Source organism: Nicotiana attenuata, chromosome 1 (assembly GCF_001879085.1).
Source record: "Nicotiana attenuata strain UT chromosome 1, NIATTr2, whole genome shotgun sequence".
NCBI lineage: Eukaryota > Viridiplantae > Streptophyta > Magnoliopsida > Solanales > Solanaceae > Nicotiana > Nicotiana attenuata.
In genome coordinates, this window is record NC_031989.1 from 2,965,708 (window position 1) to 2,993,521 (window position 27,814).

At 42.5% G+C, this 27,814-nt stretch overlaps 1 protein-coding gene across 1 annotated transcript; it reads left to right on the forward strand.

Annotated features, from left to right (window-relative positions):
- On the forward strand, positions 2,894-5,226 carry LOC109239749. Its single transcript, XM_019406336.1, has 3 exons — positions 2,894-3,009; positions 4,689-4,717; positions 4,798-5,226. Exons 2-3 carry the CDS (start codon positions 4,691-4,693, stop codon positions 5,149-5,151), a joined length of 381 nt encoding a protein of 126 aa, XP_019261881.1. The 5' UTR covers positions 2,894-3,009; positions 4,689-4,690; the 3' UTR covers positions 5,152-5,226.

The following is a 27,814-nucleotide window of genomic DNA, read 5'->3' on the forward strand; positions in this document are numbered from 1 at the left end:
TTTTTGTCCTTTTTGCTCTCCAACTCAGTGGGACTGCTATGCCCCGTTCCTTCAAACTGCTATTATTTCCTCTCTCAGTACTGTAATATCTCATTGTCTTCATTTTTTCCTCTAGTTATGCATTGTCTTCACTTTTTTCCATGTCTAATTTTATAGATGTTGTTCAGGATTCGAATTAGATAGCTTAGCCTTACATCACTTATTGCCTGATATAGGTTGGAGACTATTCTACACAAATTAGTGGTTTCAAGACCGCAAGGCCCGAGAAAGAGCAGGATCGATTACTCCTACTCTTGGCTCACCTATCCCCGTGCTTTCTAAGTTTTGATGCTTCTGTTGAGGTAAAAATAACCCTCCTTAATCCATTTCTTTTGACGGTTTTACTTTGACCTTTTGTTGCTTTGTTATCCATAAGAGTAATCCTTTAGAGTAGTTGATAATGCTGGTTCTGGTAAAAAGTTCATCTTTTTGTTGTTAATGTGGATTTAGTAGAGAACCTGTATTGAGTATTTTAGTTTACCGCTTACAGTACTCTGCAAGAATGCAACAAACTTCTTAGAGGCAATGTGTCATGTGATCCGCTATGTTCAATCTTTCTGCTTTTGTTTCTTGACTAAGTGATCTGATGAACTAAATGATTTTAATGAGTGCACAGCAGTGGCGGATGGAGAGTATAATCAGTGGGTTCAACCGAATCCAGTACTGGAAAATCACTAATGTTTAAAAATTTATAAAAGTTTGAAGCCGTAAATTCAAATGTGTAATGTGTTCAATGGTAATAACCTAAAGGTTTTGAACCCATAAATTTATATTCCACGGGAGGTATTTTGAAGAGTCGTCATGGTCAGCAGTTGCTAATGCCAGAGCCAGCCATTGTCTCGTTTGGTTGTTTTGTTTGTTGATTTCCTTATCTTTTATCTTTTACTTCTAGCAAAAAAGAAGCCTTCACATAAAGCGGTTGAATTATGGATGCAATTATATTATAGAGCTGGAGAAAATCGTGCATGTTGTAGCATCTCATGTTCAATTCTCTTACTTCCTAATTTTTGAGTTAGTAAAGAGATAGGAATCATTCTAATTTCAGTATGACAGCGTGAAGCTTCGTTGTTAAGATAGAAACAACTTCCAAATTTCTCTCCGTTAAGGACCCGACGAGCTATCAATGTATTGAATTTGTGCATTCTTCAGGTTTGGAGGCAAACTTATTTGGGGGAAATATTTTCATTTCTTCAGTTTCAAATGCATACATGTATAAGAGCTATGGGCTTCTCGAGATCCTAATTCCATCAAGTATGGAGTTTTCAGTCAAATTTTACATACTGGAAAGACAAGGTATCCATTACTCAGCAATTCATGTTGTGTGATTTAACGCACCATTTTATGTTGGGTAATTTGAATATACTGCACTTTAGATAAGAGCTCTTTTGTTGATATGTTTCTTGATATCACAATTGACTTTTTAGCTATGTAGCAACGCGCAATGGGCTTTAAATGTTTGACTAATTGGTGCTATGATAACAACAACAACAACAACAACCCAGTGAAATCCCACAAGTGGGGTCTGGGGACCCAGATCTTACCCCTACCCCAAGGGGGTAGAGAGGCGGTTTCCGCAAAACCTTCGGCTCAACAAAACGAAAAGAGACAAATACATCAGTACCATCAACTGAAACCATAGAAATAATAACATCGATATAAGAACCAGAAAATAGATAAAAAGCAATAACAATAACAAATAAATAAGGCCCGATACTATGGAAATAATTGGTGCTATGATGTTTCCTTTTTTATCAGCATTGGTGGAATCTTAGTAAATTGGTATTTTAAGATGAATTCTCACACATCTCTTTTTCTTGGGAATTCGCATTTCTTGTCTATAAGCGGGAACGGTGTTTCCTAGTATCCAGTATTTGCAGGTTAAGTTTTAATTTCTGTATTTGTAGTCCAGATAAAAATGATTGTATCAGTGTTACACGTAGTACAGATATGGTTCGTCAAGCAATCTTCTTTGCCTTCCATGAACTCATAAATTTGTTATGTAGAAAAATTGCAGGGCTAAGGTTCTCTTCCCTGAATTTTCGCTGATGGTTTTACCTTGTATATATATTAAAAAGATCCACTAAATTGTATACACCTAGTTACTAACACCTTATATCGCAATACTAGAATTTAGAACCCATAAAGTTCGAATCATGGCTTCACCCCTCTTTGATTGTTTAGGGCCTTCAATAAGCATCAATCATTTCCATGTAATGCATTTTGTCAGTCCAATGGAAAGGGACAACATCTCTTGTTGGAGATGTCTGAAAGATACGGTTTCACTGAGAAGCATTATTTTGCAACTTATGTCGATGTATTGAATTCGTGCTTTCTTCAGGCTTGGAGGCAAACTTATTTTTGGGAAATTTTTTTCACTTCTTCAGCTTCAAATGCATAACATGTAAAAGAGCTTTCGATTTCTCAAGATCCTAATTCCATCAAGTATGGAGTTTTTCAGTCAATTTATACATACCGGAAAGACAAGGTATCCATATCTCAGCAATTCATGTTGTGTGATTTAACGCACCATTTTATGTTGGGTAATTTGAATATACTGGACATGCACGATTAAAGCTCTTTTATTGATATGTTTCTTGACATCACAATGATTGTTTAGTTATGTACCAACACGCAATGGGCTTCAAATGCTTGACTAATTGGTGCTGTGATGTTTCCTTTTTTATCAGCATCAACGCCGGCGTTAAAATGGCATGGCGTAGCCATTTTTACGGTTGGCTATCCAAAAATAGCCACCATCGCTAATGTTATCTATTTCTAGCCATTTTAACTTAAAATATATTAGTAAATGACATAATTGCCCTTTAACTTTTTAACATCCTGTTTAGTTACTTTTCATATTTTATCGCCCTTCTCTTTCTTTTTACAGCAGTGTACGAATTTCGTTTTCGTGAGAGCACTTTTCTTCGAATCTTGTCTGGGTTAGGTCCAATTTTCTTCAAAATTATCTGGGTGAGTGTTGTTTTTACAATACTGTGTTTGAATTTTCGTTGTTATTGTTGTTTCGTTAGGTTTAAGTTTGATTTCCGTACTGTTAGCGTTTAAATATTTGTGGTATTTTAACATTTACGATTTTTTCTCTGTTCATTAGTTCGTCTTATTTCTGATAATTTTGTCACTCTGTTATTAGTTTTATGTTGTAATGTTGTAATCGTTGTGTAATTTGTTTTGATAAGTTGTTTAAATAGTTTTCTAGTCTCTGTATATTACGGTTAATTTTCAAGTATTTTTTTGCTTCAACTGCATTATAGATTTTTCCAGTTCTTGTTAAAACTTGAAATCCACAACAATGTGCTGGACTTCATATTTAAATTTGCTATAGTATATTATACGGGAAATCTGTCTTTTGAAGGCTTGTTTCCCAGTATTTCATACTGTGTGATTTTTGATTATGTTTTTTGTTTATCGAGTTTAGTAATAAATTTTGTCTAGTATATTATACTGGAAGTTTGTCCTGTGAATGTTTGTCTCCAGTATGTTATACTGGGTGATTATTATAACATAGTTGAGTTTTGTTTGATTCCAGTATATTTTATGGGAAGTCTGCTGTGTGTAAGCTTGTTGTCCAGTATGTTATACTGGATGAGTTTTGTTTAGACTAGAATTTTGTTTTATTTGTCATTAATTTTTTTGAATGATTATTTGTCATTTTCTTTTTTAATATGCTCTTTGATCCAGTATGTAATACTTGAGTTTTATTTGATTTCGGTATTTTTTATGGGAAGTCTGGCGTCTGTAAGCTTGTTGTCCAGTATGTTATGCTGGATGAGTTCTGTTTAGACTAGAATTTTGTTTTATTTGTCATTACTTTTTTTGAATGATTATTTGTCTTTTTTTTTTATTATGCTCTTTGATCCAGTATATAATACTTGAGTTTTGTTTGATTTCAGTATCTTTTAAGGGAAGTCTGCCATATTTAAGCTTGTTGTCCAGTATGTTATTAGGGTTAATTTTTCAAGTACTTTTTTCTTTCAATTGCATTATAGATTTCTCCAGTTCTTGTTAAAACTTGAAATCCAGAACAATGTGCTGGACTTCATATTTAAATTTGATGTAGTATATTATACGGGAAATCTGTCTTCTGAAGGCTTGTTTCCTAGTTTTTTATACTGTGTGGTTTTTGATTATGTTTTTTGTTTATCGAGTTTAGTGATAAATTTTGTCCAGTATATTATACTGGAAGTCTGTCCTGTGAATGTTTGTCTTCCAGTATGTTATAATGGATGATTATTATAATATAGTTGAGTTTTGTTTGATTCCAATATATTTTACGGGAAGTCTGCTGTGTGTAAGTTTGCTGTCCAGTATGTTATACTGCATGAGTTCTGTTTAGACTATAATTTTGTTTTATTTGTTATTAATTTTTTTGAATGATTATTTGTATTTTTCTTTTTTAGTATGCTCTTTGATTATGTTTCTTCTTTATACCCCAGTATTTGTTTCTGGAATTTCATTCCTTCTAATTAATTTGATCCAAGATATTATACTGGAAGACTGCCATCTGTAGGCTTTGTTGTCCAGTTCATTATACTGGATGAGTTCTGTTTATACTTTGTTTCTGTTATATATAATGGATTCTGATTGTGTTTACTAATCTAATTTGTAATATACTTGTTTTCATGATTTTATAGAAATGGAATCCTCAAGTAGTATATTGAAGGTACGTATTTCTGAAATGTTGAAGTTTTTATCTTAAAATTATATGAAATGTTGCTTATATGTGTTGTATTTTGAATTTAGGAGGGAGATACATTTTATGAATTTAACCAGTGGTTTCCTGCTGATTGTTATTGGAGAGGCAATCGAAATTTTAAGCAAACTATTTCGTCCTTTTTGTCCGGAACTCAAATGGATGTGTTAAAGAACAGTGTATTTGGGAAGTTTTTAGAGTTGAATGAAGTGAGTCACTCTGGGAAGTTGACTCATTGTATGTTGCTGTCTCAAGTTTTTTACAAGGATAAAAGCAAAATGGTTTTTAAAGTTTTTGGGAACGATGTAGCATTTATAGAAGATGATTTCCATACTATTACCGTGCTTAAGATTGAGGCATCCGATTATAGTTTCGTTGATGCTAGAGAGAACCATTTGAAATAACGGTATTTCTCTGATGTAAAAAAGGGTGTGAAGGTAGATACTTTGTATAAATTTATGCAAAAGCGTTCTCGACTCCGTGCTGGTGCAGCAGATGAGGTCTGCGATGAAGATGCAGTAAAGCTTGCTCAGATTTATCTATTAGAAGCCGTTCTTTTGGGTAAAGATTATAGTAGAAATATAAGTGATCGTTCTATGAAAATCATAAATGACGAAGAACTTTGTGCTTCTTTTCCATGGGGCATTTTCTGTTTTGATGAGCTTATTGATAATTTGTCTCATCTTCTAACAACTGAGTCAGTGAAAAAGAAACCAATTGGTAGGATAGCATCTTATACGACGCTTGGATTCCCATTTTTGTTTAATGTATGGATAATGGAAGTGTTTAATTGTTTCCGTCAATTTTCAAAATATGAGGATCGGGGACCAATTAGGATGTTGTCTTACTCAAACATTAGATGTCCAAAATATGACACACTTTACAATGATTTCTTTACTAAAGCAAGTGTAAGTTAATAGTATGTGACTGTTTATCATATATCTGTGCTCATATATTTTGTTTTAATCTAATTATTTATCTTTTTGTTTATTTAATAGAACTTTAAGGTTTTCATGGTGAATCCATCATATCTTCTCCAACATTTATCAAAAGTTAATGTTAGCGACATTGTGAATGTAAGTTGTTGTTTCTCTGATTTTAATTAGTCTTGCTTTTCATTAATTTCTACTATCGTATACTAGATTTTTGTTCTAATAACTTGCGTTTCAAATTTTGTTTGCTGTATATTATTCTGGAAGTCTGTTCTCAGAAGCATTATTTTCCAGTTTTTTCTACTGGAAGTGGAATATACTTACTCTGTGTGATTTACTAGATTAGTATAATATTTATACTGGATGATTATGACACTCAATCATTTTAATATACTTTATGAGTTTAATATATTATTCTGGGAGTCTGTTCTCAGAAGCTTTATTTTCCAGTTTTTTCTACTGGAAGTGGAATATACTCGATTAGTATAATTTACTAGATCAGAATAATATTTATACTGGATGATTATAACACTCAATCATTTTAATATACTTTATGAGTTTAATATATTCATACAGTATACTCCAATAGTATAATATATTGGATACCCCTTATATACTCTATCAGTATATGATATTGGATAAGTATAATATATTTCATTTCACTGTGTTTTTCAGTTCTAATAATTTACCATACAAAATTATATGCTAACCTTTTTGAATTGTGTTTACACTCGATAAGAATGTTTCTGTGTTATGATGCTGAAATTCTTAACATTTTTCTTTTCTTTTCAGAGGGTATCTGCCAAACTTGAAGACATTATACGTGCAGATCAGGTTAATTTTAAGAGAAAGATGAAGAAAAATATTAAAGCTAGTCGAAAAAAGATGAAGACACATGTTAATAAGTCTGTTAAGGTAATTAACTAGTTTGGTACTTTATTTTAGTGTTGATTTTGTTGGTACAATAATATATTGTATGTTATTAGTAACGACCCGGCCGGTCGTTTCATGAGTTACCGCTTCATTTTCCCCATTTCTGCTTCTTTATGTCTTGTTCAGCTGTATTATGTGGTACCAGGTTGGTTGGTTCGGGTTCGGAATGGTTTGGTAGAGTAATGAGACACTTGGTCTCTTAAGTTGGCCTTTTAGTTGGAAAAGTCAATCGGAAGTTGACTTGTGAGCAAACGATCTCGGAATTCGGGTATATGATGCGGATAGCTTCGGGAGGTGATTTGGAACTTAGTAGCGTGATCGGAATGTGTTTTGGAGGTCCGGGGGTAGATTAGGCTTGAATTGGCGAAATTGGAATATTGGCATTTTTCCGGTTGGTAGCGGAGATTTTGATATAGTGGTCGGAATGGAATTCCGGAAATTGGAGTAAGTCCGTTGTGTCATTTGGGACGTGTGTGCAAAATTTCAGGTCATTCGGACGAGGTTTGATAGACATTTTGATCAAAAGCGGAATTCGAAAGTTTTTGGAATCCTTAGGCTTGAATCCGAGGGTATTTGATGATTCGATGTTGTTTTGGGTGTTTCGAAGATTGGTATAAGTTTGATAGTGGTATGTGACTTTCTAGTACCTTTGGTTGAGGTCCCGGGGGCGTCGGGGTGATTTTGGATGGTTGACGGGAAGTTGAGAGTTATAATTGTACAGCTGAAGCTGCTAATTTTGCTGTCATAACCGCACCTGCGTATTGGGGACCGTAGGTGCGGGATCGCAGAAGCGGAAGAGAAGCCGCAGATGCGGCCATGGGCAAGGATGGTCAGAAGGTGCAGGTGCAGAAGGCTCAGCGCACCTACGAGACCGCAGGTGCGGAAGTGGATGCGCAGGTGCGGTTTTGAGGGACTTAAGTGGAAACCGCAGAAGCGGTACCGCAGGTACATAAATGGGACCGTAGGTGCGAAAACCCTGGGTCAGAAAGTATATAAGTCCTCCTTCGCGAATTTTTGGTTATTCCACCATTTTCACATATGGGTTTGAGCTTGGGAGAGCAAATTGAAGAGGGAATTCAAGAGAATTTTGTGGAGGTAAGGTTTTTGGACCCTAAACTTGTTTCTATGATGGTTTTTAATTGTTTAAGCTTGAAATTTGTGGTAATTAGTGGTTAAAATTGGGGGTTTAGGGCTTGGAAATTGGAGACCTAAATTTAGGGATTTGAGGGGTCATTTGTGGTCGGATTTTGGTATTCTTGGTATGTATGGACTCGTGGGAGAATAAGGGTTCTATTGACGTGATTTTTATCGGATTCTGAGACGTGGGCCCGGGGGTCGGGTTTGGTCAATTTCAGGTTTCTTGATGTAATTTGATTATTTTCGCATGGGCTTCGTTCCCGTAGCATATTCTAATGTTATGATTCTGATTTTGGATAGATCCGGCGCGAGTTGAGGCTGAGTCGAGAGGTAAAGGCATCGCGGAGTAGTATTTCATCCGGTTTGAGGTAAGTTACCATTGTAAATCTAGACCTAAGGGTATGAAACCCTGATATTTCGTATTGTTTTGATAAATGAGGTGCCGCACATGCTAAGTGACGAGCGTGTGGGCGTGCACCGGTAGAGATTATGACTTGGTCCGTCCGGTAGCGGCTATTAAGCCGCGTATTTGATTGAAATTCTTATGATATCCCGTATTTTAGAGATTTATCCTATGTTTTGCGCTGTACGCCGTGTTTGGGGCCTTGTGCCGACCTGTTTAGACCCTTCCGGGTATTTTTGCTACTTTTCTCACCCTATTTGATATGAAAGCATATCCTCAGTCATGTTTTATCTGTTTATTGTTTAAAACCGGTTTCATTACTATACTTCTTAATATATGAAAACTATTTGGGCTGAGTTCCCTGATTTTCACCAATATGCCCGAGAGGCCGTGAGGTTAATGACCGAGAGATGTTGAGGACCTAATGGTGAGGATCGGGCTGCGCGCCACAGCGATATGACGCTTGGGCTGTAGGAGCCCCTCCAAAGTCTGTACACCCCCAGTGAGCGTAGTCGACTATAAACTATGGATCGGGCTGCACGCCGCAGCGATATGGTTTGGATCGGGCTGCGCGCCACAGCAATATGACGCTTGGGCTGTAGGAGCCCCTCCGAAGTCTGTACACCCCCAGTGAGCGTAGTCGACTATAAACTATGGATCGGGCTGCACGCCGCAGCGGTTATTGCTATTATTATTATTATTATTATTATTATTATTATTATTATTATTATTATTATTATGAGATATCTATTGAGCCGGAGTGCTAAGTGTGAGTACTAATTGACGAGAGCTGAGTCACGAGTGACTGAGAGGCTTGCCCGAGGGGCTATACTTATGAGTGATACCTTGCCCGAGGGGCTTGTTTATGACATTATGCTGCTTTCACTCTACTTTTATTCTGAACCTCTGTTGAAAAATGTTGAATAAATGTCTTAACAGGATTTTAATGGAAACTGGAGTTTTACGAGATAACTGGCTATTGAACTGCGGATTTTGACTTGATATTTATGTTGAGATTTCTTATATGATTTTAACAGCTTGTCACTGCACTTAGACTCTATTTATGTTAGTTACTTACTGAGTTGGCGTACTCACGTCACTCCCTGCACCTTGTGTGCAGATCCAGGTGCCCGAGCATCAGAGTGAGAGCTTCCAGCCCTCTCAGAGTCATATCCGGAGATTGCAATGTAGCTGCACGACGTTCGCAGTCCTGCCTTTCTCCTTCCTATCTTAGCATTTTGTTATTTCAGACTATTTTGTATTATTCTGACAGTGTTTTAGTTGTACTTAGAGGCTCATGACTAGTGACACCGGATTCGGGTTGGTGTTGGTATATTTGGTTTTGGTTTTCTGCATATTTCTATTAGTTTATATATTTCTTATGAAGAATTTGAGACTGTGATAGGCGCCATCACGACCGGGGGTATTTGGGGTCATGACAAGTTGATATCAGAGCCTAGGTTACATAGGTCTCACGGATCATGAGCCGGTTTAGAGTCTCGCGGATCGGTACGGAGACGTCTGTACTTATTCTCGGGAGGTTGTGGAACCTTTAGGAAGACTTCACATTCTTGAAATTCCTGTCGTGCGAATCTATTAATTCTAGTGCTAAACTTATGTTATTCTATTCTCTTACAGTTGGTGAGGACACGTGCTACCAGTCAGGACGGACAGCCACCAGTTGGGGCCACTAGAGGCCAAGGACGCGGTCAGAGCCGTGGTAGGGGCAGGGGTGTAGCCCGTACAGCAAAGGGGACAGCACCTGCATATCCACCAGTCGCCCCAATTCATGATCAGATTCCAGTGGGGGATGCTCCAGTGGGACCAGCTCAGGCACCCGCTGTGCTTATTGTCATTCCGGGTCTTCAGGAGACCTTGGCTCAGATCTTGACCGTATGCACTAGTCTTTCTCAGGCGGTCACAGTTTCTACTACCGCAGCCACTTCTCAGGCCGGTGGAGGCACTCAGACTCCCGCCGCCCGCACACCCGAGCAAGTTGTTCAGGGATTGCAGAAACCGGAGGCACATCCAGCCCAGCTGGTTGCACCCGCTCAGGGTTTTGTAGTACCAATTATGCCTGAGGACGAGCAACGTCAATTGGAGAGGTTTGGTAGACTTCAGCCTCCGACTTTCAGTGGTATAGAGGGCGAGGTTGCCTAGGGCTTCTTGGACAAGTGTTAGAGGATTCTTCGCACCGCGGGTATTTTGGAGACCAGCAGGGTAACATTTACTACTTTTCAGTTCTCTAGAGCTTCCTTTACTTGGTAGGAGGCATATAAGAGGCGTAGGCCTGTTGATGCAGCGCCCCTTACCTGGCAGCAGTTCTCCGTTCTCTTTTTGGAGAAGTGTGTGCCATAGTCTCGCAGAGAGGAGCTGCGCAGGCAGTTCAAGCAATTGCATTAGGGAGAGATGACTGTGACGTAGTATGAGATGAGATTTTCAGAGTTAGCTCGTCATGCTGTTTGGTTGTTCCTACGGACAGAGAGAGGATCAGGAGGTTCGTGGATGGCCTCACATATCAGCTTCGGATTCTCATGACCAAAGAGAGGATGTCCGGTGCTACCTTTAAGCAAGTTGTTGATATTGCTCGAGAGATTGAGTCAGTTCGTCGCAAGGAGAGAGATCAGAGGGAGGCCAAGAGGCCTCGAGGATCTGGTAATTTTGGTGGAGCTCCTTTGAGGGTTCAGTTTAAGCACGACAGAGGCCGTCCATTCAGGCATGCTCAGTCAGCTCGTCCAGTTCATCGTGGGGCATCTTGGAGCCATGGTTCTCACGGTTCTCATCAGGGCCATTCATCACTCAGTTCCCTACCAGCCCAGAGTTCGTCTCGTGCTCTATCGGTCCAGGGTTCTTCCATGCCAGGTCCTTCTACTGGTCATTCTGGTGCCAAGGGTTCCCTTCAATCCCCGTTCCCCGCACTAGGGAGTTGTTACGAGTGTGGAGAGTTTGGACATATGAGGAGGCAGTGTCCTTGTTTTCTCGAGGGTCCGTCTCAGCAGAGGAGTCAGCCCTCGACTTCAGCTCCAGTTACTTCACCACTCGCTCAGTCAGCCAGGGGTGGGGGTCAGTCAGCCAGGGGTCGCCCTAGAGGGGGAGGTCGATCAGGTGGTGGTCAGGCCCATTTCTATGCACTCCCAGCTAGACCAGATGCTATTGCTTCAGATGTTGTGATTACAGGTATTGTCTCAGTCTGCAACAGAGATGCCTCTGTACTATTTGATCCTGGTTCCACTTTTTCATATGTGTCATCACGGTTTGCTCGTTATTTGGATACGCCCCATGAGTCTCTTGCTTCATCTGTTCGTGTATCTACTCCGGTCGGCGATACTATCATTATAGACCATGTATACCGGTCGTGTATGGTGACTATTAGGGGTCTGGAGACCTGAGTGGACCTTCTGTTACTTTGTATGGTGGATTTCAATATGATTTTGGGCATGTATTGGTTATCCTCGTGTCGTGGTATATTGGACTGTCATGCTAAGACAGTGACGTTGGCTATGCCGGGTGTGCCATAGATTGAGTGACGAGGTTCGACTGATTTTGTCCCCAGTAGGGTGATTTCATTTCTGAAGGCCCAGCGGATGGTTGGGAAAGGTTTTCTTTCATACTTAGCTTTTGTGAGGGTTGTCAATGCAGAGACTCCCAGTATTGATTCTGTCCCGGTAGTGAGGGATTTTCCCGATGTGTTTCCTGCAGACCTGCCGGGCATGCTACCAGATAGGGATATTGATTTCGATATTGATCTGGTGCCGGAAACTCAACCCATTTCTATTCCTCCATATCGTATGGCACCAATGGAGTTGAAGGAGCTGAAGGAGCAGCTTCAGGAACTCCTTGATAAGGGGTTCATTCGGCCTAATGTGTCGCTTGGGGTGCGCCTGTTCTATTTGTGAAGAAAAAGGATGGCACGATGAGGATGTGCATTGATTACAGGTAGTTGAACAAGGTTACAATTAAGAACAAGTATTCCCTGCCTCGCATTGATGATTTATTCGACCAGCTTCAGGGAGCGAGGGTATTCTTCACGATTGATCTCCGTTCAGGGTATCACCAGTTGAAGATCAGGGACTCGGATATTCTTAAGACAACTTTCAGGACCCAATATGGTCACTATGAGTTCCTTTTATGTCTTTTTGGCTGACCAATGCCCCAGCAGCGTTCATGCATTTGATGAACAGCGTGTTCCGGCCGTATCTTGATTCGTTTGTCATAGTTTTCATTGATGATATTCTGGTGTACTCGCGTAGTCAGGAAGAGCACGCAGAGCATTTGAGAGTTGTGTTGCAGAGATTGAGGGAGGAGAAGCTTTATGCAAAGTTCTCCAAGTGTGAGTTTTGGCTCAGTTCAGTGGCATTCTTAGGGCACGTGGTGTCCAGTGAGGGTATTCAGGTTGATCCAAAGAAGATAGAGGCGGTTCAGAGTTGGCCTAGACCGTCCTCTGCCATAGAGATTCGTAGCTTCCTTAGTTTGGCGGGATATTACCGTTGGTTCGTTTGGGGATTTTAATCTATTGCATAACCCTTGACCAAATTGACTCAAAAGGGTGCTTTATTCAGTTGGTCGGATGAGTGTGAGGCGACCTTTCAGAACCTCAAGACTGCCTTGACCACATCTCCAGTATTAGCTTTGCCATCAGCTTCAGGTTCATACACAGTGTATTGTGATGCTTCGAGGGTTGGTATTGGGTGTGTGTTGATGCAGAAGGGTAGAGTGATTGCTTATGCTTCTCGTCAGTTGAAGCCCCATGAGAAAAACTACCCCGTTCATGATCTAGAGTTGGCTGCCATTGTTCACGCGTTGAAGATTTGGAGGCATTATCTGTATTGTGTGTCTTGTGAGGTGTTTACGGATCATCGTAACCTCTAGTATTTGTTCAAGCAGAAGGATCTCAATTTGAGGCAGCGGAGATGGTTGGAGCTGCTAAAGGATTATGATATTACTATCTTGTACCATCCGGGGAAGGTCAATGTAGTGGACGATGCCTTGAGTAGGAAGGCGGTAAGTATGGGGAGCTTGGCGTATATTCCTGTTGGGGAGAGACCTCTTGCAGTTGATGTTCAGGCCTTGGCCAATCGATTCGTGAGGTTGGATATTTCGGAGCCCAGTCGGGTCTTAGCTTGTGTGATTTCTCAGTCTTCCTTATTTGATCGCATCAGAGAGCGCCAGTATGATGATCCTCATTTGCTTGTCCTTAAGGACAGAGTTCAGCACGACGATGCCAGGGATGTGACTATTGGTGATGATGGGGTATTGAGGATGCAGGGCCGGATATGTGTGCCCAATGTGGATGGGATTTGGGAGTTGATCTTAGAGGAAGCCCATAGCTCGCGGTATTCCATTCATCCGAGTGCCGCGAAGATGTATCAGGATTTGAGACAACATTATTGCTGGAGAAGAATGAAGAAGGATATTGTGGGATTTGTAGCTCGGTGTCTCAATTGTCAGCAGGTGAAATATGAGCATCAGAGACCGGGTAGCTTGCTTCAACAGATGGATATTCTAGAGTGAAAGTGGGAGCGGATCACCATGGACTTTGTAGTTCGGCTCCCACGGACTTTGAAGAAGTTCGATGCTATTTGGGTGATTGTGGATCGGCTGACCAAGTCCGCGCACTTCATTCCTGTTTGTACTACCTATTCCTCAGAGCGGTTAGCAGAGATTTATATCCGAGAGGTTGTTCGCCTGCATGGGGTTCCAGTTTCCATCATTTCGGATAGAGGTACTTAGTTTACTTCATAGTTTTGGAGGGTCGTGCAACGAGAGTTGGGTACTCAGGTTGAGTTAAGCACAGCTTTTCACTCTCAGATGGATGGGCACCCCGAGCGCACTATTCAGATATTGGAGGACATGTTGCATGCTTGTGTCATTGATTTTGGGGGGTCATGGGATCAGTTTCTACCGCTCGCAGAGTTTGCTTACAACAACAGTTATCAGTCGAGTATTCAGATGGCTCCATATGAGGCTTTATAGGGAGACAATGTAGATCTCTAGTTGGTTGGTTTGAGCCGGGTGAGGCTAGGCTTTTGGGTACAGACTTGGTGCAGGATGCTTTGGACAAGGTGAAGGTGATCCAGGAGCGGCTTCGTACAGCGTAGTCGAGGCAAAAGAGTTATGCTGATAGGAAGGATCGTGATGTGTCTTACATGGTTGGGGAGAAGGTTCTACTGAAGGTTTCACCCATGAAGGGTGTTATGAGATTTGGGAAGAAGGGTATATTGAGTCCTCGATTCATTGGGCATTTTGAGGTACTTCAGAGGATTGGGGAGGTGGCTTATGAGCTTGTTTTCCCGCCCAGCTTATCGAGTGTGCACCCGGTGTTTCATGTTTCTATGCTCCGGAAGTATATTGGCGATCCTTCTCATGCTTTGGATTTCAGCACGGTTCAGTTAGACAGTGATTTGACTTAAGATGTGGAGCCAGTGGCTATTTTGGAGCGTCAGGTTCGAAAGTTGAGATCAAAGGATATAGCTTCAGTGAAAGTGCAGTGGAGAGATCGGCCCGTGGAGGAGGCAACCTGGGAGACCGAGCGGGAGATGCGGAGCAGATATCCTCACCTATTTGAGGCTTCAGGTATGTTTCTTGACCCGTTCGAGGACGAACATTTGTTTAAGAGGGGGAGGATGTAACAACTCGGCCGGTTGTTTCATGAGTTACCGCTCCGTTTTCCCCATTTCTGCTTCTTTATGTCTTGTTCAGCTGTATTATGTGGTACCGGGTTAGTTGGTTCGGGTTCGGAATGGTTTGGTAGAGTAATGAGACACTTGGTCTCTTAAGTTGGTCTTTTAGTTGGAAAAGTCAATCGGAAGTTGACTTGTGAGCAAACGATCTCGAAATTTGGTTTTTATGATTCGGATAACTTCGGGAGGTGATTTGGGTCTTAGGAACGTGATCGGAATATGTTTTGGAGGTCCGGGGTAGATTAAGCTTGAATTGGCAAAATTGAAATTTTGGCGTTTTTCCGGTTGGTAGCGAAGATTTTGATATAGGGGTTGGAACGGAATTTCGGAAATTGGAGTAGGTCCGTTGTGTTATTTGGGATGGGTGTGCAAAAATTTCAGGTCATTTGGATGAGGTTTGATTGACTTTTTGATCAAAAGCGGAATTCGGAAGTTTTTGGAATCCTAAGGCTTGAATCCGAGGGTATTTTGATGATTCGATGTTGTTTTGGGTGTTTCGAAGATTGGTATAAGTTTGAATAGTCGTATGCGATTTGCTAGTACCTTTGGAGAGGTCCCGGGGCCTCGGGGTAATTTCGGATGGTTGACGGGAAGTTGAGAGTTATAATTGTACAGCTAAAGCTGCTGATTTTGCTGTCATAACCGCACCTGCGGATTAGGGACCGCAGGTGCGGGATCGCAGAAGTGGAAGAGAAGCCGCAGATGCGGCCATGGGCAAGGATGGTCAGAAGGCGCACGTGCGGAAGGCTCAGCGCACCTGCGAGACCGCAGGTGCGAAAGTGGATACGCCGGTGCGGTTTTGAGGGACTTAAGTGGAAACCGCACAAGCGGTTGTTTGGCCGCAAAAGTGGTACCGCAAGTGCGTAAAAGGGACCGCAGGTGCGAAAACCCTGGGTCAGAAAGTATATAAGTCCTCCTTCGCGAATTTTTGGTTATTCCACCATTTTCACATACGGGTTTGAGCTTGGGAGAGCAAATTGAAGAGGGAATTCAAGAGGATTTCGAGGAGGTAAGGTTTTGGACCCTAAACTTGTTTCTATGATGGTTTTTAACTGTTTAAGCTTGAAATTTGTGGTAATTAGTGGTTAAAATTGGGGGTTTAGGGCTTAGAAATTGGAGACCTAAATTTAGGGATTTGAGGGGTCATTTGTGGTCGGATTTTGGTATTCTTGGTATGTATGAACTCGTGAGAGGATAAGGGTTCTATTGACGTGATTTTTATCGGATTTTGAGACATGGGCCTGGGGGTCGGGTTTGGTCAATTTCGAATTTCTTGATGTAATTTGATTATTTTCGCATGGGCTTCGTTCCCGTAGCATATTCTAATGTTATGATTCTGATTTTGGGTAGATTCGGCGTGAGTTGAGGCCGAGTCGAGAGGCAATGGCGTCGCGGAGTAGTATTTCATTCGGTTTGAGGTAAGTAACCATTGTAAATCTAGACCTGAGGGTATGAAACCCCGATATTTCATATTGTTTTGATAAATGAGGTGACGCACATGCTAATTGACGAGCATGTGGGCGTGCAACGGTAGGGATTGTGACTTGGTCCGTCCCGTAGCGGCTATTAAGCCGCGTATTTGATTGAAATTCTTATGATATCCCGTATTTTAGAGATTTATACTATGTTTTGGGCCGTCCGCCGTGTTTGGGTCCTTGTGCCGATCTGTTTAGACCCATAGGGGTATTTTTACTACTTTCCTCACCTATTTGATTTGAATGCATATCCTCAGTCATGTTTTATATGTTTATTGTTTAAAACCGGTTTCATTACTATACTTCTTAATATATGGAAATTGTTTCGGCTGAGTTCCCTGATTTTCACTGATATGCCCGAGAGCCCGTGAGGTTAATGACCGAGAGAGGTTGAGGACCTAATAGTGAGGATTATATATATACATTATGGATCGGGCTACATGCCGCAGCGATATTATATATATAGTGTGGATCGGGCTGCATGCCGCAGTAATATTTATATGGATCGGGCTGCACGCCGCAGCGACATGTATTGGGTTTGGGCTGCGCGCCGCAGCAATTTGACGCTTGGACTATAGGAGCCCCTCCGGAGTCTTTACACCCCAGTGAGCGTAGTCGACTATAAACTATGGATCGGGCTGCGCGCCGCAGCGGTTATTATTATTATTATTATTATTATTATTATTATTATTATTATTTTGATATATATATTGAGCCGGAGTGCTGAGTGTGAGTATTAATTGATGAGAGCTGAGTCATGAGTGACTGAGAGGCTTGCCCGAGGGGCTATACTTATGAGTGATACCTTTCCCGAGGGGCTTGTTTATGACATTATGACGCTTCCACTCAACTTTTATTCTGAACCTCTGTTGAAAAATATTGAATAAATATCTTATAAGGATGTTAATGGAAATTGGAGTTTTACGAGATAACTGGCTATTGAACTGCGGATTTTGACTTGATATTTATGTTGAGATTTCTTATATGATTTTAACTGCTCGTCACTGCACTCAGACTCTATTTACGTTAGTTACTTACTGAGTTGGCGTACTCATGTTACTCCCTGCACCTTGTGTGCAGATCCAGGTGCCCGAGCATCAGAGTGAGAGCTTCCGGCCCTCTCAGAGTCATATCCGGAGATCGCAAGGTAGCTGCACGGCATTCGCAGCCTTGCCTTCCTCCTTCCTATCTTAGCATTTTGTTATTTCAGACCATTTTGTATTTTTCAGACATTGTTTTAGTTTTACTTAGAGGCTCATGACTAGTGACACCGGATTCGGGCTGCGTTGGTATATTTGGTTTTGGTTTTCCGCATATTTCTGTTAGTTTATATATTTCTTATGAAGCATTTGAGACTTAATCGGTTTTAGAAAATGATTTCTATAAAGAATTCGATGTGGTAAATGCTGGATTGGCTTGCCTAATATTGTGATAGGCGCTATCACGACCTGGGGTATTTGGGGTCGTGACATTAATATTATTTATTCTTCGTTGCAGGTTATTAATGAGAAGCTTGATATTATTTTAGAGTTCATTCGAGTTAAAGAAGGAATTAAAAGGAAATATCATCATGGCTTGTTGAATAATGAAGATGAAAGAAATGAATTAAGAGATTGTTCTAGATTTTCAAATGAAAAACATGACAAGAGTAGTGAACATCGAAATAGTGAAAGTAATGAATCAGGAGATTATTTTGATGGAGAGAAATATTCTGATAGAGATGTTGATCAAAATTCATTAGGGGCTGATGCTGGTGGAGAGAATTATTCTAATAGTGATTTTGCTCATTTCTCGGGTGACAAACTAGATGAACAAGAGGAAGATGTTGATTTTAAAAACTAGGATGAACAGTGCAATAAGGAGTTTGAGGAGACAGGACCTTCGATTTCAGTGCCACCAATCATGGATATTGAGTTAGTCCGTGAAGAACCAAATAAAGAAGCTGCTAATGAAGGTCGAGCACATTTTGATTCAATACCATTAGCCATGGATATTGATTCAGTTCATGGAGCACAAAATAAAGAAGTTACTGATGAAGTTGTAGCAGCTAGTGGAGTTTTATTGAAAGGTCCTTGTGATGAAATAAGACAGACTGTAATGCAGTTGAACCAGTTCTCATAGCTGGTACAGATGTTGAAGCTATGATGGTGTCACGACCCAAGTTCTCCCTACATGAACTGTCATGACGGCACCTAGTCTCTACGACTAGGTAAGCCTAGCAAATTCTGGAAAAGGAAAATAAAATACAAAACTAGCAAGTTACGATTAAAACATAATAAAAGAGTTTAGAATGCCGCTCGGCATATACAATACACACTCTCAAAACTAAATCGAAACTCCCAAAACCCGGAATCTCATGAAATCACAAGCTAGAGAAAAACTACATAGTGTTCTAACTCCAGAATGTCTAATCAAAAGAAAAAAAATACAAGAAGTCTAAAGCTAAAGGGAAGAATAGAGAGAGACTTCTAGGTCTGCGGACGCGACAGATATACCTTGAAGTCTCTGATATCGCCCGCCTCACTGATAGAACGGCTGAGCAGAAGAACCTGGATCTACACACGAAAATCATGTGCAGGAAAGGGCATGAGTACACCACAGCGGTACCCAGTAAGTGCCAAGCCTAACCTCGGTCGAGTAGTGATGAGGAAGGTCAGGGCCCTACTGGTTATATATATAAAACAAGGTAAAACAATACGAAATGTGACAGTATAATTAAAATTAGTAACAGTTGATAAAGAATAAAATCAGAGAAAGAATATAATTCAATACACAGTGATAGCAACCGGGGATCTCCCGGGATATCGTCCCGTAGTCCCAAATGTAAATGTACAGAGGATCTCCCGGGATATCGTCCCCTAGTCCAAAAGTAATATCCAATACAGGGGGATCTCCCGGGATATCGTCCCGTAGTCCCAATAATAAATGTGCAAGGGGATCTCCCGAAATACCAATCCGTAGTCCCAAAGTAAATATGCAGGGGGATCTCCCGGAATGCCGATCCGTAGTCCCAAAGTAAATACACAACAGTCTTAAGAAAGAATCCTACAATTCTTTTCAGGTTCGTATCAGGAAAATAGGGAATTTCTACGCTAAACATGCTACACAAAATACAATTAAGCAGTTAGAGCATGTAAGATAGTTAAGTCACATAAGCATGCTTTCCTAAGCTAAACAGAATGTTTCCTACACCAGTCTTGTTCAATTAAGGGAGAAACATAGATAAGTATTTAATGAAAATAGGGTTTTTCAACAATTAGCGCGTGTACACACTCGTCACCTCACGTACACAGCATTCATATAATCACAGTACCAAAATCCTAAGGGGAGTTTCGTCCACACAAGGTTAGGCATGCCACTTACCTCGAACCAGCTCAAAATAAATCCAAAATCACGCTCTTGCCACGAGTATCCAACTTTCAGTGGCCCAAATCTAGTCAAATAAAAATCATAATGTAAATACAAATACAAACAACTAATTTAGCTAAAGAAATCGAAGCTAAGGCAAGAAAATATAGGAACGCCCAAAACATCCTCCCCGGGCCCACGTCTCGGAATCGGGTAAAAGTCATAAATTATAAACACCCATTCACTCACAAGTCTAACCATACCAAATTCACTCAAATCCGATACCAAAATCTCGATCAAAACCCCAAAATTAGGCCTAAGAACTTTTCTCAATTTTCTCCAATTTTTCACCCTAAATCCGAAATTAGATGATGAATTCATGTTTAGATTAATGGGATATAATCAAAAAGGAGTTAAGGATCATTACCCACAAACTTCCTCCGAAAATCTCTCCAAATTTTGTCTCCTACCGAGCTCTCAATCCAATTTTTGAGTTATGAACTCAAACCCTCGATTTTGGAATTTAAATTTTGCCCAGACGCGTTCTTCTTTGCGAACGCGAGACCACTATCGCGAGCGCGATGCACAAAAATCCTCTAGCCTAATTTCCTCCTTCGCGAGCATGAGGGTCCACTCGCGAACGCGTAGCTTCAGCTCCAGGACCTTCGCGAACGCGACCCTATACTCGCGAACGCGTAGAGCAACTTTCCTCGGGTCCCCAGCCGCTCCACCTTTCCTCTTCGCGAACCCGCTCAGCTCCTCACGTTCGCGATGCTTCCACTGGCCAGCCTTCGCGAACGCGATCTCCCCTTCGCGAATGCGAAGGCCAATTGTCTGCAACAGATTAATCAGCAAATCTGCTGTATTCCTAAGTCCAAAAATGACCCGTTGAGCATCCGAATTGCACCTGAGGCCCCCGGGACCTCAAAAACATGCTAGCCAATCCTAAAACATCATACGAGCTTAGTCAAATCCTCAAATCACATCAAACAACGCGAAAACCACAATTCACCCTCCAATCCAAGCCTAATGAACTTGAAATCTTAAGAATTCTACATCCAATGACAAAACCAACCAAACCAAGTCCGATTGACCCCAAATTTTGCACACAAGTCACATTCAACACTACAGAACTATTCCAACTATCGGAATCGGATTTCGACCCCGATATCAAATTTTCACTATCGATCCGGAAACTTCAAAAGTTCAATTTTCGGCATTTCAAGCCTAAATAAGCTACGGACCTCCAAACACAATCCGAACACGCCCCTAAGCCCGAAATCACTCAACAGAGCTAACGGAATCGACGGAATTCCATTTCGAGGTCGTCTTGACACTGTTACAACTACGGTCCAAATTCTAAAGCTTAAGCTCTCATTTAGGGACTAAGTGTCCCAAAACACTCCGAAACTCAAAACGAATCTCCCCGGCAACCCACAATAGCAGAAATAAACACGTGGAATGTAGTTAATAGGGGATCGGGGCGTAAATTCTCAAAACGACCGGCTGGGTCGTTACATCCTCCCCCTCTTAAAATATTCCATCGTCCTCGAACGAGCATAGAGACATACCTGAAGTGGTGAAAAGATGAGGGTAACGACTGCACATATCCTGCTCGGTCTCCCACGTCACCTTCTCGACCGGCTGACCCCGCCACTGAAGCTTTACTGATGCAATATTCTTTGACCTCAGCCTTTGAACCTGCGTCCAATATAGCCACTGGCTCCTCAACATAAGATAGATCCTTGTCCAGCTGGACTGAACTGAAATCCAACACGTGCGATGGATCACCGTGATACCTGCGGAGCATCGAAACATGAAATACCGGATGAACTCCTACCAGGCTGGCAGGTAAGGCGAGATGATAAGCAACCTCCCCAACACGTTGGAATACCTCAAAGGGACCAATAAACCTCGGACTCAATTTCCCCTTCTTCCCAAACCTCATAACGCCCTTCATAGGCGAAACCCAAAGCAAGACCCGCTCTCCAACCATATAGGAAATATCATAAACCTTTCAGTCCACATAACTCTTCTGTCTGGACTGTGTTGTAGGAAGTCTATCCTGAATAACCTTAACCTTCTCTAAAGCGTCCTGAACCAAGTTGTGCCAAATAATCTAGCCTCACCCGGCTAAAACCAACCTACCCGGGATCTACACCACCTACCATACAAAGCCTCGTATGGTGCCATCTGAATGCTGGACTGATAAATGTTGTTGTAGGCAAACTCCGCCAGCGGCAAGAATTGATCCCAAGAACCTCCAAAATCCATCACACACGCACGGAGCATATCCTCAAGAATCTGAATAGTGCGCTCGGACTGTCCGTCCGTCTGGGGGTGAAATGCTGTGCTCAACTCCACCCGAGTACCCAAATCATGCTGTACGACCCTCCAAAATCGTGATGTGAACTGAGTACCTCTATCTAAAATGATGGAAACTGGAATACCATGAAGATGAACAATCTCCCGGATATAAATCTCCGCCAACCGCTTCGAAGAATAGGTAGTACACACAGGGATGAAATGCGCGGACTTGGTCAGTCGATCCACAATCACCCAAATGGCATCGAACTTCCTCAAAGTCAGTGGGATCCCAACTACGAAGTCCATGGTGATACACTCCCACTTCCACTCCGGAATCTCTATCTGCTGGAGCAAGCCACCCGATCTCTGGTGCTCATACTTCACCTGCTAACAATTGAGGCACCGAGCTACAAACCCAACTATATCTTTCTTCATCCGCCTCCACCAATAGTGCTACCTCAAATCCTGGTACATCTTCGTAGCACCCGGATGGATGGAATGCCGCAAACTATGGCCTCCTCTAGAATCAACTCTCGAAGCCCATCAACATTGGGTACACATACCCGACCCGGCATCCTCAATACCCCGTCATCACCAATGGTCACATCTCTGGCATCACTATGTAGAACCTAGTACTTGAGGACAAGCAAATGAGGTTCATCAAACTAACGCTCCTGGATACGATCAAACAAGGAAGACCGAGAAACCACACAAGCAAGGACCCGATTGGGCTCCGGACGGTCCAATCTTAAAAACTGGCTGGCTAAGGCCTGCACATCCATCACCATAGGCCTCTCTTCTGCTGGTAGATAAGCCAAACTCCCCAAACTCTCTGCCCGGCGACTCAAAGCATCGGCCACCACATTGGCCTTGCCCGGGTGATACAAGATAGTAATATCATAGTCCTTCATAAGCTATAACCACCTCCTCTAGCGCAAATTAAGGTCCTTCTGCTTGAACAGATGCTGCAAACTTCGGTGATCAGTATAGATCTCACAAGGAAATGATGCCAGATCTTCAAGGCGTGAACAATAACAGCTAACTCGAGATCATGGACATGGTAATTCATTTCATGCACCTTCAATTGTCTGGACGCGTAGCCAATCAACCTACCGTCCTGCATCAATACCGCTCCAAGGCTAATCCTCGAGGCATCATAATAGAAAGAATAAGACCACGAACCTGTAGGCAATATCAATACTGGGGTCGTAGTCAAAGCTGTCTTAAGCTTCTGAAAGCTCTCTTCACACTGCTCCGTCCACCTGAACGGAGCACCCTTCTGGGTCAGCCTAGTCATAGGTGCTGCAATAGATGAAAATCCCTCAACAAATCGACTGTAATAACCCGCCAAGCAAAGAAAACTACGGATCTCTGTTGCTGAGGATGGTCTGGGCCAACTCTGCACTGCATCTACTTTCTTAGGATCCACCGTTATCCCCTCACTTGATACCACGTGACCCAAGAATGCCACGGAATCCAACCAGAACTCACATTACGAGAACTTTGCATATAACTTCTTTTCTCTCAAGGTCTGAAGCACTGTCCCTAGGTGCTGCTCATGATCTTCCCAACTCTGGGAGTATACCAGAATGTCATCAATAAAGACAATGACGAATGAGTCAAGATATAGCCAGAATACACTGTGCATAAAATGCATGAAGGCTGCTGGGGCATCGGTCAGCCTTAATGACATAACAAGGAACTCGTAATGACCATACCGAGTCCCGAAGGCACTCTTCAGGATATCTGGCTCTCGAACCTTCAGCTGATGATAACCCGAACACAAGTCAATCTTAGAAAACACTCGTTCACCCTATAACAGGTCAAACAGATCATCGATACGAGGCAAAGGATACCGGTTCTTCACTGTAACTTTGTTCAACTGGCGATAATCAATGCACACACGCATAGAACCATCCTTCTTCACAAACAAGACAGGAGCACCCCAAGGTGATACACTGGGCCGAATAAAGCCCTTATCAAGCAATTCCTGTAACTGTTCCTTTTTCAACTCAGGAGGAGCCATACGGTAAGGAGGAATAGAAATGGGCTGAGTGCCCGACAATAGATCAATGCGAAAATCAATATCTCTGTCGGGCGGCATGCCCGGAAGATCAGCTGGAAACACATCCGAGAAATCCCATACTATTGGGACTGAATCAACTGTAGGGGTATCAATACTGACGTCTCTCACATAAGCTAGATACGCGTCACACCCCTTCTCAACCATCCGTTGAGCCTTAAGAAACGAGATAACTCTACTGGTGGTGTGATCTAAGGTACCCCTCCACTCTACTTGCGGTACACCTGGCATAGCCAGCATCACGGTTTTCGCGTGACAATCACGAATAGCATAATGGGGCGAGAACCAATCCATGCCCAAGATAACATCAAAATCTACCATGCTGAGCAGTAATAAATCGGCTCTGGTCTCAAAACTACTAAGTGTAATCAAACACGACCGATAAACACGGTCCACAATAAGAGAATCTCCCATAGGAGTAGAAACATAAATAGGGGAACTCAAGGAATCCCGAGATATGCCCAAATGCGGGGCAAAATAAGAAGACATATAAGAATAAGTGGAGCCTAGATCGAATAGAACCGATGCATCCCTATGACAGACTGGAACAATACCTGTGATGACAGAATCGGAGGCAATTGCCTCGGTACGGGCAAGAAGGACGTAGTACCTGGCCTAACCTCCCCCTCTAGGACGACCCCTACCACCCCGACCTCCACATCGGGCTGGCTGAGCGGGTGAGGTGGCAACTGGTGCTGTAATCATAGCCTGAGGAACTGGTGAAGCACACTGTGGTTGAGAAGGCTGTGAAGGTGCACCCCTCCTAAGTATAGGACAATCCCTCACCATATGCCGTGTGTCGCCACACTCAAAACAAGCTTTGGGAGGGCGTGGCGGCTGTGACTGGCTCGGGCCAGGTCTACTAGACTGACCACTGAAAGCACCCCGTGCAGGAGGCGCACTAGATACCGGAGGTGCATAATAAGGCTCCTGAGGTCTAGGAGGAGCTGGAATACCACTGGCTACTGGAAGAGCTGAATGAATGGGGAGACTCATATAACCCCTACCATGGCAAACTACAGCTGGGGCACGGGTACCAGAGTAATGGCCTAACTCTCGAGATCTCTTGGCCTCTCTCTCCTCTCTATCCCGAGCATGCATGCCCTCTACTCTCCTAGCAATGCTCACCACATGTTGATAAGAGATATCCATCTCCAACTTCCGGGCCATGCTGGACCTGATGCAGGGAATAAGCCCCTCAATAAATCGGCAAACTCTCTCAAAAACTGTAGAAACCAAGGCCGGTGCATGCCTAGCCAAGTCAGTGAAACGGACAGCATACTCCGAAATAGTCATAGTACCCTAGCGCAAATGCTCAAACTCTGCGTGCCATGCGTCCCTGAGGCTCTGAGGAACATACTCCCTCAAAAACATATTGAAAACTAGGTCCATGTTAGGGAAGCTGCCTCAGCTGGACTGTCCAACTCATAAGTACGCCACCACTGATAGGCTGCTCCTTGAAGCTGGAAGGCAGTGAAAGAAACCCTACTCGATCCTGATATACCTATAGTACGGAGGATACGGTAGCACTCCTCCAGAAATCCCAAAGCATCATCTGATGCTAGACCACTGAATGTAGGAGGCTGGCACTTCTTGAACCTGTCAAGCCTTCTCTGCTACTCCTCTGAAGCTACTGCCCTATCCCCGGGCTGAACTGGGGCAGGCGGTACCGGTATAACCTCTGGGACCTGATCAACATGCACTCGCTGCTCAGGAGTAGGGGCGGCGGGAGTCTGTGCTCCTTCCCCGGCCTGAGATGTGGCTACAGTAAGGGGAATTAGCTCTGCCTGAGCTAGAGTGGTGTACATACTCACGAACTGTGCAAGAGTTTCCTGGAGATCTGGAGTAGTAGCAGCAGTTGGCGTATCAGGTGCCTGGGCTCCGGCTGGAGCGGCTGGTGGCTCCTTTGTGGCAGCTCGCGTGGGTGCTCTGGCTGTACCACGTGCGCGTCCTCGGCCTCTACCCCGGCCCCGACCTCTGATGGCTCTAGCTGGGGGCGCGGGTGCCTGGTCATCTCCGGTAGCTCGTGTCCTCACCATCTGTGAGAGAATAGAAGTCAAAGGTTTAGAATTTTTAATATCAAAATCTCGCACGATCAAGAAATCAAATGAAGTGGAATTTTTCCTAACAGTTACATAGCCTCTCGTAGATAAGTACAGACGCCTCCGTACCGATCCGCGAGACTCTAATAAACCGGCTTGTGATTCATGACTCCTATGAACCTAGACCTCTGATACCAACTTGTCACGACCCAAGTTCTCCCTCCATAAACTGTCGTGATGGCACCTAGTCTCTATGACTAGGTAAGCCTAGCAAATTGCGGAAAAGGAAAATAAAATACAAAACTAGCAAGTTACGATTAAAACATAATAAAAGCATTTAGAATGCCGCTTGGCATATACAATACATAATCTCAAAACTAAATCGAAACTCCCAAAACCCAGAATCTCATGAAATCACAAGCTAGAGAAAAACTACATAGTGTTCTAACTCTAGAATGTCTAATCAAAAGAATAAAATACAGGAAGTCTAAAGCTAAAGGGAAGAATAGAGAGGGACTTCTAGGTATGCGGACGCGGAAGATATACCTTGAAGTCTCTGATATCGCCCGCCTAACTGATAGAACGATTGAGCAGAAGAACTTGGATCTGCACACGAAAAACATGTGCAGGAAAGGGCATGCGTACACCACAGCGGTACCCAGTAAGTGCCAAGCCTAACCTCGATCGAGTAGTGACGAGGAAGGTCAGGGCCCTATTGGTTATATATATAAAACAAGGTAAAACAATACGAAATGTGACAGTATAATTAAAATTACTAACAGTTGATAAAGAATAAAATCACAGAAAGAATATAATTCAATACACAGTGATAGCAACCGGGGATCTACCGGGATATCGTCCCGTAGTCCCAAACATAAATGTACAGAGGATCTCCCGGGGTATCTTCCTGTAGTCCAAAAGTGATATCCAATACAGGGGGATCTCCCGGGGTATCCTCCCATAGTCCCAATTATAAATGTGTAGGGGGATCTCACGGAATACCAATCCGTAGTCCCAAAGTAAACATGCAGGGGGATCTCCCGGAATACCGATCCGTATTCCCAAAGTAAATATACAACAGTCTCAAGAAAGAATCCGACAATTCTTTTCAGGTTCGTATCAGGAAAACAGGGAATTTCTACGCTAAACATGCTACACAAAATCCAAGTAAGCAGTTAAAGCAGGTAAGACAGTTAAGTCACATAAGCATGCTTTCCTAAACTAAACAGAAGGTTTCCTACACAAGTCTTGTTCAATTAAGGGAGAAACATAGATAAGTATTTAATGAAAACAGGGTTTTTCAAAAATTAGCGCGTGTACGCACTCGTCACCTCACTGCACGGCATTCATATAATCACAGTACCAAAATCCTAAGGGGAGTTTCCCCCACACAAGGTTAGGCAAGCCACTTACCCCGAACCAGCTCAAAATCAATCCGGAATCACGCTCTTGCCACGAGTATCCAACTCCGAGTGGCCCAAATCTAATCAAATTAAAATCATACCGTAAATACAACTACAAACAACTAATTTAGCTAAAGGAATCGAAGCTAAGGCAAGAAAATACAGGAACGCCAAAAATCCTCCCCAGGCCCACGTCTCGAAATCGGGTAAAAGTCATAATTCCATTCACTCACTAGTCTAACTATACCAAATTCACTCAAATCCAATACCAAAATCTCAATCAAAACCCCAAAATTAGGCCTAAGAACTTTTCTCAATTTTCCC